The sequence below is a fragment of the Entelurus aequoreus genome, linkage group LG16 (assembly GCF_033978785.1).
Source record: "Entelurus aequoreus isolate RoL-2023_Sb linkage group LG16, RoL_Eaeq_v1.1, whole genome shotgun sequence".
Taxonomy (NCBI): Eukaryota; Metazoa; Chordata; class Actinopteri; order Syngnathiformes; family Syngnathidae; genus Entelurus; species Entelurus aequoreus.
In genome coordinates, this window is record NC_084746.1 from 19,960,241 (window position 1) to 19,974,411 (window position 14,171).

Below are 14,171 nucleotides of genomic sequence, written 5' to 3' on the forward strand. Positions count from 1 at the left end.
CAGTGACGTGCCTCAACTGGCTGCTGATCACCGCACCGTCTCTTCTCAGTATTTGAACGGCAAATGTGAAAATAAAAATAAAAATAATCTAAAACTGGTGAAGCTAAATGGAAAATAACTTTAGTATAATCACTGGATACATATAACAATTTAATTATTATTTTTTTCTTTTTACATTTTTTTTCTTTCCATGATGGCAGGTGAGGCCCCGCCTCCCCTGCCTCTAGTGACTGCACGCCACTGCTTGTGAGTGTTGATGACACAGCTTTGCAACAGTTGATATTGTAGTTTCAAGCATGTTTTACTCAATATACTGTAGGTCATCAAATCTCAGCAACAAGCTGTAATATCTTCCTGAGATCATTTAGGACCAAAACCCTTAAAACAAGTAAAACACTCTAACATAAAATCTGCCTAGTAAGAAGAATTATCTTATCAGACAGAAAGTAAGCAAATATCACCCTTATTTGAGATATTTAATCTTACTTAGATTTCAGTTTTTGCAGTGCATTGCTTTTCGTCATGTTGAATTGATGAAATGCAAGTGTGGTTGTTTATTTTGTTGCATATTTCCAGTTCTATTTTACAATGATGCACTCTGTTATGGTTTGAATCAGTTGAGGACAGTAAATGATGTTGAAATTTTTAGAGAAAACTGCAACATAATTTTCAAGGGAAAATATGCAGTTACTGTAGATGTGGATCTTTTTTGGAATTTAGTAATATATGTATGTTCCAAATGAGCTGATACTTGTATAAAAAAAATTGTGGAAATACTTAAGTGTTGAAAATGGAGCCAAGAAATAATAATTTAAAAAACAATTACTAATATGCTCTTCGGCTTTCACACAAAAATAACCTTTTTACTTTTCTTTTTTTCCCCTGTTAGGTGTGACGAGTCTCCTCTGTAGTGGTGTGTACACAGCTGCTTACCCGCTTCATGATGTGAGTATGAGTAAACATGACACATTCTGACATTTGGTCATTATTATTATTATTGTTATAGACAGCAGAGGTTAAAGGCCTACTGAAACCCACTACTCCCGACCACGCAGTCTGATAGTTTATATATCAATGATGAAATCTTAACATTGAAACACATGCCAATACGGCCGGGTTAACTTATAAAGTGCAATTTTAAAATTCCCGCCACACTTCCGGTTGAAAATCTCCTTTGGATATGATTTATGCGCGTGACGTCACAAAATGCACGGAAGTGTTTGGGCCCTATTGGACACAATACACAAAGCTCTGTTTTCTTCGACAAAATTCCACAGTATTCTGGACATCTGTGTTGGTGAATCTTTTGCAATTTGTTTAATGAACAATGGAGGCTGCAAAGAAGAACGTTGTAGGTGGGATCGATCGGTGTCTTAGCGGCTAAGTACAATACTTACAGCAACACAACAAGGACTACTTACCCTGATAGAAGACGCCTAGCTGATGCTTGCGTCCAAACCCACGGATGAAGTCCTTCGTCGCGCCGTTGATCGCTGGAACGCAGGTAAGCACGGCTGTTGATGGGAAGATGAGGGCTGGCTGGCGTAGGTGGAGCGCTAATGTTTTATCATAGTTCTGTGAGGTCTGGCTGCTAAGTTGCTAAATTAGCCTTAGCGTCGTTAGCAACAGCATTGTTAAGCCTTACCAGGCTGAGAATTTTTAACCGTGTAGTTACATGTACATGGTTTAATAGTATTTTTGCTCTTCTGTCTATCCTTCCAGTCAGGGGTTTATTTATTTTGTTTCTATCTTCATTTGAGAACGATGCTAGCACGTTAGCTCAGTAGCTAAGTGTGTCACCGATGTATTGTCTTGGAGATAAAAGTCACTTTAAATGTCCATTTCGCGTGCTCGACTCTCATTTTCAAGAGGATATTGTATCCGAGGTGGTTTAAAATACAAATCCGTGATACACAATAGAAAAAGGAGAGAGTACATAGTTCTGTGAGTTCCGCTTGCTAAGTTGCTAAATTAGCCTTAGTGTCGTTAGCAACAGCATTGTTAAGCCTTACCAGGCTGAGAATTTTTAACCGTGTAGTTACATGTACATGGTTTAATAGTATTTTTGCTCTTCTGTCTATCCTTCCAGTCAGGGGTTTATTTATTTTGTTTCTATCTTCATTTGAGAACGATGCTAGCACGTTAGCTCAGTAGCTAAGTGTGTCACCGATGTATTGTCTTGGAGATAAATGTCACTTTAAATGTCCATTTCGCGTGCTCGACTCTCATTTTCAAGAGGATATAGTATCTGAGGTGGTTTAAAATACAAATCTGTGATCTACAATAGAAAAAGGAGAGTGTGGAATCCAATGAGCCAGCTTGTACCTAAGTTACGGTCAGAGCGAAAAAAGATACGTCCATCACTGCCTCTCAAGTCCTTCACTGTAACGTTCCTCATCTACGAATCTTTCATCCTCGCTCAAATTAATGGGGTAATCGTCACTTTCTCGGTCCGAATCTCTCTCGCTCCATTGTAAACAATGGGGAATTGTGAGGAATACTAGCTCCTGTGACGTCACGCTACTTCCGGTACAGGCAAGGCTTTTTTTTATCAGCGAGCAAAAGTTGCGAACTTTATCGTCGATTTTCTCTACTAAATCCTTTCAGCAAAAATATGGCAATATTGCGAAATGATCAAGTATGACACATAGAATGGATCTGCTATTCCCGTTTAAATAAAAAAAAATCATTTCAGTAGGCCTTTAATCTTAATCTTTAAGGGAGGATTTTTTTTGGTCACAGCCAAACTCTGCTAATTTGTAATTAGTTGTAAAGCGAATGCGGTCAGAGGGCAAATTGAATTCGGAAGCAACTTTCAATTGATATGCTATTAAATTATGTGGCGAATTGTCCAGGGTGCCCAGCTGCCCAAATGCAGCTGGGATAGGCTCCAGCACCCCCGCAACCTCGAACGGGACCAGCTGTAGAAAATGGATGGACGGATGGATGGATGGATGGATATATTATACACATTCAGTCAGCATTTCAAGTGTGCCACAAGAGGAGCAAACACATTGGACAAAGTCTACAGCAATATCCAAAAACGCTATAGAGCCTACATCACCTTCTGCGTCGATAGTGTCACTGTTTACAAACGTCTCCGGTAGTGCAATGTAACTTTTAGGTCCAAGTAGTGCTGGGCGATATGGAAAAAAAATTATATCACGATATGGATCATTTTATATCACGATAACGATATACCACTATATAGCTATGGTACGCTTTCAGTTCTATGAACAATTTAACAACATACATGACCACTTACTTTTTTTCTCACTTTATTTGCAGGTGAATTACACAAATACATTTGGTATAGCAAACAACAATAGCAACAAAACACATTTTTCAGGGTTCACTGCCACACACAGCCACATGAACACTAACACTACACAAAGCCTGACAGGACAGTTTAATAATAAATGGGATACTGCATGCAAAGGTACACCCTTACACTCTATTCAGAGGTATGTTAGAAAAACGACATAAGAAACATGGATAAACACAGCAATATTAACGTTAGCTGCCACACATACCTTGGGCAGCTACCCACGCGGCTCCGGCGTGATCCTCTGGGAAATAAGTAGTTTGCAGGCGGCGATAAATAAAGCCAGACTGACGAGCTACCCCCTCGTTTGGGTAGGAGTTCGTCCTGGGACTACGTCTCTGCTGATTGTGAGGGTTCAATTTATTTTCCGCCAGCGCATCGCCTACCCGTCCTGTCTCCATGTTTATTTACAATGATACCCTCATGTGTGTAACCCAGGTAACCCGCAACGGCGGGAGACGCTGGACACAAAGCGGGCACGTAAAGTGGCGTCATGTCGCAAAATCGAAAGAGAAATGTGAGCCTACATGTCAACGCATAAATGAATGATAAATGGGTTATACTTGTATAGCGCTTTTCTACCTTCAAGGTACTCAAAGCGCTTTGACAGTATTTCCACATTTACCCATTCACACACACATTCACACACTGATGGCGGGAGCTGCCATGCAAGGCGCTAACCAGCAGCCATCAGAGGCAAAGGGTGAAGTGTCTTGCCCAAGGACACAACGGACGTGACTAGGAAGGTAGAAGGTGGGAATTGAACCCCAGTAACCAGCAACACTCCGATTGCTGGCACAGCCACTCTACCAACTTCGCCACGCCGTCCCTAACGCATCCTTTTCTTTGTAAGAAAATATTGTTTTCTCTTCCGTGTGACACCAAATACACTTACTGAATGTGCAATTATTGTTGTTACTATGAATCATCTGATGGCACAAGCCCTATGGATAAAATACAGCCTATCGCTTGAAATGATAAAAATAGAAATGGTACGATAGACATTTTTCTATCGTGCCCACAATATTTATCGTCATATAGCCCAGCACTAGGTCCAAGGATGGAGTGCAGTACAGCGCAACCAAAGCCGACCTAAGGACAGGCATCAGACATGCCGCATACAGCGTACAAGAGGAAGGTTGAGGACCACTTCCCAAACAACAACGCATACAAGGTGTGGCAGGGACTCCAGCACCTCGCCCACTTCAAGTCCAGCTCCACTACCACAGCTTATGTCTGCGCTAGCAGAGGAGCTGAACCACTTCTTTGCATGTTTCGAGGTATAAGGACCCCAGCAAGTGGCAGTTCGACCAAGAAATCTTATTAGCACCAACCTCACAATGTTGGAACATGAGGTGAGGTGCACACTGAGGCCAGTGAACCCCACGAAGGCCACTGGACCAGACGGCGTAACTGGCAGGGTCCTCAAAGAGTATGCAGACAAGCATTCTTTACCAGAATTTTCAATAAGTCACTGTCCTAGTCCCTTATCTCATCATGCCTTTCCAACTGATTCTGATCATCCTGCTGCTCAAAAAGACCTCCATCAGCAGTTTCAACGACTACAGACTACAGTTTCTCTGACACCCGTGGTCATGAAGTGTTTTGAAAAATTAGTTAAACATCACATAATTCCCTGCCTCCCACCCACACTTGACCCACTTCAATTTGCATACAGAACTAATAGATCGGCAGAGTACGCCTTCTGCACAGCGCTTCAGCCGCCATCTCCCACCCGGAACTGCAGGGACACTATTCCAGGCTGCTCTTTGTCAACTTTAGCTCTGCCTTTAACAGCATACTCCCAGACAGGCTAACAACAAAGCTACTGAAGATTAGCCACCAAGCCACCACCCGCTGCTAGATGAGAGACTTCCTCTCTGATTGTGTGCAGAGAGTCAGAGTTGGGCCTCATCTCTCCACAGCCCTCAGCCTTAACATCAGCTCGCCATAAGGTTATGTACTGAGTCCTTTGCTCTACACTCTGTACACACACAACTGCATCACTTCTCACCCAGGTAATGCCATTGACAAATTTGCAGACACTACTTTATTGGGACTGATCTCTGGAGGTGATGAGACAGCGTACAGAGAGCGGGTTCAGAGACTGGTGAGGTGGTGTGGTGATAATAATCTGCCCTCAACATCTCTAAAACAGACTGTGGACTGACGTGCAGCCCATCCACATAAATGGGGAGTGTGTGGAGAGGGTGTCAAACTTTAAGTTTCTGGGCATGCACATGGATGCAGACCTCAAATGGAGCTCCAACACCTCCGTGGTCATGAAGAGGGCACAACAGTGGCTCTACTTCCAGAAGATCAACTTGAAGAGGGAGCTGTTGACCATCTTCTACTGTTGCTCCATTGAGAGTGTATTGAATCTCTGTGTGGTTCGCCAACTGCACCAGGGCACACAAAACGGCACTACAGAGGATCATCAACACCGCCCAAAGAAATCATTGGCCACGCTCTCCTCTCCCTACAGTACATCTATAGCACCCGCTGTCTCAAGAGGGCACGCAGCATTTTGAATGAACAAATAGACTGAAATACGTTTTTTGGGCCATAGTCCTATTAAATACAAACATGTGACTGTGAAATTGTGTCATTTCATTTCAATCAATCAGCAACGCTGTTAATATAACTTGTTTTAATATGTGCAATAACATGCTGCAATGGCAATGCCAAGTATGTACAAAACCCAACGCTTGTTGGAAGTGTCGTAAAAAAAACAAACAGTTACAGGATACACAGTCGAGTCTGTGTATCCTTGGATATAACATTGGCGACGAGGATGAAGCTTCATTTTTCTTCTTTCCCTCCTTCTCTCGTTCTGCCTTGCGAGCCGCCAATCCTGTATTCCAGCTGGCATTCGTCTTTTGAGACTTTTATTGCGGCCATCGGGCTAACTGACGCTAGCAATGCTATGTTATGCGCCATGCTAATCCACAGCCTGGGGAACGAAGAACAATGGATTTCTAACACTCTTGGACCTGCGCAGACATACGCGGATTGTGTCGCTTAGCTTGCAGGACATTTTGCTGCCCCACAAAGCGAATCAACTTTCGTCAGCGGCGACAACACGGCAGTGAGTCGGTACATAACTATGTCACCAAACTCCGCTGCCAGGCGAGCCTATGCAAAATCGGCTGTTTCAATCATTCAATCAATCAATGTTTATTTATATAGCCCTAAATCACAAGTGTCTCAAAGGGCTGTACAAGCCACAACGACATCCTCGGTACAGAGCCCACATACTGTTTGGAAGAAGAAATGAGTCACAATCAGCTTGCTAAACACGCAACACTCCCAAAGTTACGGGAGAAACCGTTTAAGTCACCAGACGATCTGCCATTATTGAAGGCGGTAGAAATGGCTTTCCAACTGGAGTCCACTGCACAATTAGCTAACTGGATTCGACCCTTGTTGTCACAGTTCGATTAAATATAGAACAGAGGAACCCAAGGATGCAGATGGAATGTGAGTTGAACAGTTCTTTACTTAATGAAAAAGCACTCACAACAATGATCCAAAATTAGGAGATAACAAAAAGCGACGGTGCTAAAAAGAGAACACAAAAAGAGCACCGTGATAATAAGAACAAAAGCTAATATACAAAACTAACTAAACTTGGGTCGGAGTTGCAAGACGTGCAAACTAACATAGTACATACCAAGCTGGATGGCACTGGAAATAGCCAAGAAGGTAAGTAGAATAAATACAAGGAGCATAGGAGTCTTCATACAAGTAGAGTCGAAGAGTAGAATTGCCGAGTGCCATCCAGCTGTCGAGGTGCTGCTTAAATAGTGTCGGGAAGATTGGACACAGCTGTGCACGTCTCACAACTCCGCCCACAGGAAAACACAGGAACTCTAGGAAGAAGACAAACAATAAGAGCCAGGTCTGCTGCACCAACAAAGGCAAACTACACACAAACCACAAGGTGGCAGCAGGCGGTGACGCTTGTACACTTTGTACCGCTGGCTCAGACAGTGTCCCTAGACACTCAGGCCCCTGACAACCCCTCCTCTCACGTGGACTTTAAGATGAACGTCACGGGACGTCAGGGCGCTACAGCACACAGGCTGTGTGAAAATTGTGGCTCTTCCACCCACTCAACCCATGCACCAACTTGCCCAGCCACAGGACAGACATGCCAGCTTGTGGTAAGATGAACTACTTTTCTAAAGTGTGCCGATCTGCCTTTTCTGCCAATTCACGGCCCCGCCCATTCCAAGTGGCAAGCTCCACCACCATCCACTCGGTGGGCTCCCACACAAAACTGTTCAAGTGGTGTATTGTTAAGCTGGACAGTGTCTGCCTGCCGCTGCTGCTGGATACTGCTGCTTCCAAGTCGCTACTTAATGAATCAACATTAAGACGGGTCTTTACATGACAACCAATTAAAGCAAGAGCAAAGGATCTGCATGGCTATGGACACAGTAAAATGGCCATGGTGGGCACTGACACCTGCTCCATGCGGTCCAGAGCCCTCACAGCATTCCCCTTCCAAGTATCTCGACACGGTGCTAACCTGCTGGGCCTTGACCTATTCTGCATGCATCGCTTCTTCATTACGGATAATACAGGCTCCACCATACCGACTGTCGATGCCCTGGCTGAACCGTCAGCCGTCACTCTTTACCGGGCTAGGCCACATCGCTGCTTTCAACCACGAGCTACTCATCAACCTGTGTCCCCTGTCATTCAACCTCTGCGGCACCACCGCACCACTCCATGCCCTCCTCAAATAGGATGCGCCCTGGGACTGGACTATTGCATGCTCAGCTGCTGTCCGCCGGCTTAAGTCACAGCTTACCTCTTAACCCCCTGCTTGCCCACTGACCTGTGATGCCTCTAACACTGCAGTCGGTGTGGTCCTGTCTCAACTGTAGCAAAGGATTTGCGTTTGTGTCAAGGGCAATCAATGCAACGGAACAAAAGTATTCGGTGGGGGAAAGAGAGGCACTGGCATGTGTCTGGACCTGCGAGAGGTGGCACATGTACCTCTACAAACCCTCGTGGCCCTCCTGACAACGACCAGCTCAGGTCATAAGCCGCTGCGCCTCTACTGGTGGTCTGAGAGACTGAAGGCATACAACTTTACCACGCAGTTTACACCAGGCAGGGACAATGTCAAGGTGGACTTGCCCTCCAGAGCCGCACCCAGCACCGTGCCAAATGCCACTCAGAACCCTTCGGAGCTCGAGCTGGTCTTCATGCTGCACGCACCCCTTCATGCTGTTGTGTCACTGCAGGAGCTCCAAACAGTGTCAGCGCAGGACCCATTGTTTATACAGCTATCCGAGAGAGGTAGGCAGCAAAAGTGCCAGAGGACCTAGCACATTTCCGTCACGGCAAGGGTGACTTCTCTTGTTGGAATTATATCTGTGTAGCACGGGGGCTGTGCACTGTGGTGCCCTATGCCTTGAGGGCATGAGTCCTGGGCATGTTGCATCATGGCCATCTGGGCATCGTCAGGGTCAAGATACGCTGAAAGGGTCTGGTCTGGTGGCCAGACATCGACAGAGACCTGGAGGCTCTGGTGAAGGACTGTGCAGCATGCTTCACCAATGGTAAAACAGGCTCACCCCATCTCCACCTTTGCAGCCTCTACCCTGGCCAACAGCACTGTGGTCCCACATCCAGCTTGACATCGGTGGGGAACGCAATGGCATCCCTCAGCACCAACGCTTCCTTCTTATCTTCTATGACCTCCATTCCAAGTAGCCTGAGGTGCAGCACATCAGCTCAGTCACCACCAATGTGGTCACAGACTTCCTCTCCTCTTTGTTCTCCCATCGGGGCCTTCCTGCTGTCATCACTACTGATAATGAGCCACTATTCATCTTGGCCAGTTTTTCTACCTTTTTGGAGCAGCAGAGTTAAGCATATTAGGACTGCCTTATATCATCCTCAGGCATAGGCAATGTGGAGCGGTTCAACCAGACCCTCAAGAATGGCCTCCCATTCTCTTCGGCAGTGCAGAGCACTCTTTTGCATTACAGCAGGCAGTTCTCCAGTCCTCCTGATGCTTGGCCATGAGCTTCAGCTTCCTCTAAACCGCCTGCGCCCTCCAAAGGGAGATAATCCAGTGGTGATACCCAGAGTAGCCGAGTATCAACGCCGTATGACACAGCTGTTTGACCAGAAGCACTGTGCAAGATGCCCTGCACTTGCTGTGTTGGACTCGGTCCGGATCCGTTGGCCCAACCGGTCCCACAGGCTGCATTTTGGCCCACGTCACGCCAGATCGCTGAACAACTCGGACCAGCCACCTTTCGCTCTCCTGACGGCTCACCAGCCGCTTGAAACGAGTGTTGCCGCCATCCACTTTAGATCAGGCAGTGGACCCACACCACATTGATGGCGACTAGGATTGCCCTGATGAACAGTTGCCTGTGCCACCTGGCCCACTTGACTCAGTTATGCAGGATGACCCTGCGCAGCCTGGGCCCTGTCCTGTCAGGGCCCGCCAAAGAAATCTCTGCTTGGAGGACTATGTCACAGACTAAAAAAAAAGAAAAAAAAAAAGAGGCTCAATTAAGCAATGGGTGTCAAACTCTGGCTCGCGGGCCAAAAATTGGACCGCCATGTAATTTCACTTGGCCCGTGAGGCGATATCAAATTAACACTAGAGCTGGCCCGCCGATCATATTCAGCAGTGGTGCCGCAGTACGCCGCTAATTCTAATACTTGCCAAACCTCCCAGGAGACTCCCAAATTTCAGTGCCCCTCCCGAGAATTGTAACGTCCCATTTTCATTCACACACAAAGAGAAGTGAATGCAACGCATACTTGATCTTCAGCGATACAGGTTACACTGAGGGTGCCAGTATAAAAAAACTTTAACATTGTTAGAAATATACGCCACACTGTGAATGCACACCAAACAAGAATGACAAACACATTTTGGGAGAACATCCGCACAGTAACACAACATAAACACAACAGAACAAATACCCAGAACCCTTTGCAGTACTAACTCTTCCGGGACGCTACAAGGTGTGTGTGGGGCGGCGGGGTTTGGAGGTAGTGGGGGTGTATATTGTAGCGTCCAGGTGTTGTGCCGGATAATGCACCCCCTGACAGGAGTGTTATATCAACTAAAGCCCACACTTTAAGTTTCCACGTGCAAAATTGAATCTATTTGAAAAAGTTATTTGATAAGAAGCCAAAAGTGCAAAAACAATAATGTTCGTGTTGGAGGAGTTGTGAATGAATGAAATATGAAATCCGTGCTGCAGTCGCTGCTGGGCCACAACTTTAGGTACACCTGCAGACTGCAGCACGGATTTCATATTTGATTCATTTGATTGTTGAAATGTAGTCAAACGTCAGTAGTGCTTAAGTTGGATTGGTGAAACGGAGTCATGTGACAGTGCCTGCTGGAGGAAGACTCGCTAACAAGCCAAATTAATACATTTTTCAAAGTAGTGACCAATCGATTGTAAACAATTATGATATAAATAAATGTAGCAATTAGAATTAAACTTAGCAGAGTAATAGTAGTTATTTTTCAATAAAAAAAATACTGAAGTAAAAGAAAAAAGTTTGTTGAATTAAGACTACTTTGAGAAGCCCAATTATTCCAAAAAGTTAATTAAGTAAATATAATGGCGTAGGGGCGTGGGTACCCACCTCTGCCAATTTTGTTCTACTTTCTTTGTTCTATTCTTTAGATATTTGAACTGCATGTTAATCTTTATTTATGTGATGGATGCCATCCTTAATTATGTGGTTTAGTTTCTCTGACACTTCAGTTTTCTGAATATTTTATACATTCAGAGTTTCTGTGCAAAACACATAAGTGTGTGTTGTCTTTAACAAACGTTGATCTTTCCATCTTTAGGGAGATGTTGACGAAGATAGTGCAGAGCCTAACGACAGAAAAGTAAGAAATATTTTTGCAGCTTTTACTGTTTTGTATGTATTATCATTATTATTGAATGTGTTATCATATTCTTAAATCTGCATGCTCACTGGTTTAAGTAAATTTTGTGTTTAAGGAATAACTGAGGTTTTTCCACATGTGCAACATAGAACATGCAACACAGGTTTTACTTGCACCAACCATCCATGTATTATGAAACTGATCTGAAACAGTGTGATTGATGCAAAGTGTCCCACCTCCCCAAAATACTAAGGTATTAAAACCTTAAGACAGCTGAGGTTTAAATCCTGTAGTAGAGTCTTACAAGAAAATACGTTCCGAGGAGCTCCATTAGGATTTAACCTGATTAATGATTTAGATTAAATAATACAATTATATTAAGTTGTCACCCTGTGGTTGATTAAAGGGGAACTGCACTTTTTGGGGGGAATTTTGGCAATAGTTCACAATCCTTATAAGAGACAAGACAAGTTTTTATTTTTATTTTTACGCTATGTAACATAAAAAACGGCTGGTTCTAGGTGGCTAGCAATCCAGCTACCTCTAAATTACTTTAAAACTGCATTCAAAACTCGTCAACAATACTTCATTTATTTTCCGTAACCTGTAAAACTGTAGCGAGTTATTTTAGTTGTTATTGAAAGAGTGAACATTGAGGAAGTATTTTTCTAACGTTCTCAAAAATGTAGTTACACATCGCCATGCTACGGTACTAGCCGTAAAAGCTTATGTCTTGCCATACCTAGCTATGTCAACACAAATGGCGTTTGAGTTTGTAATGCACAACACTGCGATACGACACCAGTTTGTACTGACTGAAAAACATGAACGTTAATATTACAGTATCTGTAATTTCAGTACCCACATTTGATGTTTTGTGTGTACACAGCTGAGCTAGCCAGACAGCATATGAACTGTAGTTGTAGTAACACGCATGGCGTGCCACATGCATTATGATCAATATTAAAGTGACTCACTTGATGGACAGTTGTGTGTTTAGTCCAGCTGGCCGGGGAAGTTTCCTGTTGATTTTAGGTAAGCACTCCATTTATGACGAAATAGCTTGGCTCCAAGTTCCATATTTATAGCGTCAAAATCACTTTTACCTCACTCCCCTGGTTTCCGTCTGCTCGAACGTCTCACTCTTCCTTCGTGCTGGCTTTTATAAGCAGCAGTAAGCAGTATCTTAAGCTTCAAAAGTATAAGGTTGTGAACCCTCATTTGTCCAAAAATAGTTGTCTTTGTTGTTTGTAACCAGTGCTCCTCCGGAAGTAGGAGCACTGGTTGTTGCCAGAAGTCAGATGTGCGCTGCTCTGGAAACAGATATCAAGTCCCGGAAATGAATAAAAAGATCAAAATGTGGTAGATATTTAACATATTACATATTGTTATGAACGTGTCTGTTACTAGATTATATATAGACTTGCACTCTGTATATAAAACGTTGCTGCAGGGTTTTGAAGTTGTTTTAGAGGGCTTTGAAGGCTACAACGGTGATTTCCATTAGCCACATCTTTCAAGCATTGTTGTACCATCTTTAAAATCGTAAAAAAAAAGAGCATGTGTTTTCTTGTCTCTCATGATGATTGTAAACGATAGGCAAAATTCTCAAAGTGAAGTTCCCCATTAAGATGTAATATCAAAATTATATTAGGTTTTCACCTCGTTGATTAAGATGATCTGTACCCTGCGATTAGCTGGTGTTTAGTCGAGGGCAAGGATGCCCGAACGTTTTGCCTCCAACGACCAAAGTGAAAATGTGTAAATGGGCCTCAAGCCAAACAGTGATTTTAGGCATCAAACAAAAATCCTTGTAATAAATATTAAAGTTCCTGAGTGCAAATAAAAATTTACATTCAACAGTGTTGCAAAATAACAATATTGCAGTTATTGTTTGTTGTTCTGAATGATGCAGAACAACAAACAATAACTGCAGACACAAATCCAACTAAATAAAATTCAGAATCTCAACAAAAACATGTCTTCAACACTAAAAACTGCCAGTGGGACACATTAAAGCTGCTCTTTGTTTTTTACTAGCATCTCAATGTTAGGTTGCAGCTGGCTCTGTTATGATCCGTTGCCCGGATCATAGTTTATTTACGTTTTTGATTCACTTGTTGTTTAAGTTCCGTTTCAGCACCCCTGTTTTTGTGTCTCCTTGGTTGCTATGGTTATTCATTGTGTTCACCTTCCTCTGATTAGTGTTTGGGACGTTCACCTGTTCCCGGGCACTAATCAGGGAGCTATTTAGTCCTGGCTTTTCGCCTCACTCATTCTGGTGCTTTTATTTGCTTTCATGCAACGAGTTACGACCTCTACATATTATTTTCCTGAGCTAAGCTTCGCCCTGTTCTTGTGCTTAGCTTTTCCTGTTGGCTATCCCGTTAGCTTCCCGTGCTATAGGCACGCTTGTTTTGTTTATTTTGTATTTGGTATTTTTTCCAAGAAGAATAAATCATTCTTCTTACCTGCAAGCTGATTCCTGTCGTTCCGCTGCTTCCTGGAATGACGACCTCCGGCATCAACAAGCCTCGACGCCTTTACAGAAAAGCACGAGCATACCGTTCTTCGGAAGCCGGCTTCGACGAGCTTGACGAGCATACATGGAGGGTGCTTGAAGCGATAAACTTTTGGGACACTCAAGAAGAGAGGAGGAGTCTACCCACCTCCCACCCTTAAAGTCTGTTCTGGATTTTGAAAGAAGCATCTGGCATCCGCTTCCTGAGGGGGGGCTAGTGCTAGGAGCTGTGCTAGTGGGGTTGCACAGCTGCGCCCAGCCAGGCTGCAACCTCCTACCTGACCACTAACACCTGTTGTCCGTCCTGCCAAGCCACAACCTCCTGAAAGGCCAGTTCCACCACAGCTGCGCCCAGCCAGGCTGCTACCTCCGGCTCGACCACCACCACCACCTGTCTTACGGGAAGCAAAGCCGCAACCTCCAGCCAGGCC

General features: G+C 44.1%; 1 protein-coding gene across 7 annotated transcripts in view; it reads left to right on the forward strand.

Moving 5' to 3' along the window:
• LOC133630688 (anoctamin-1-like) overlaps positions 1-14,171 on the forward strand; it is a 242,799-nt gene that overhangs the window by 141,806 nt on the left and 86,822 nt on the right. For all 7 annotated transcript variants that reach the window (XM_062022331.1, XM_062022333.1, XM_062022332.1 and 4 more), the window contains 2 exons: positions 890-945; positions 11,178-11,219. In XM_062022331.1, the coding sequence (XP_061878315.1) occupies positions 890-945; positions 11,178-11,219 (98 nt within the window). The remainder of the gene's footprint in view (positions 1-889; positions 946-11,177; positions 11,220-14,171) is intronic.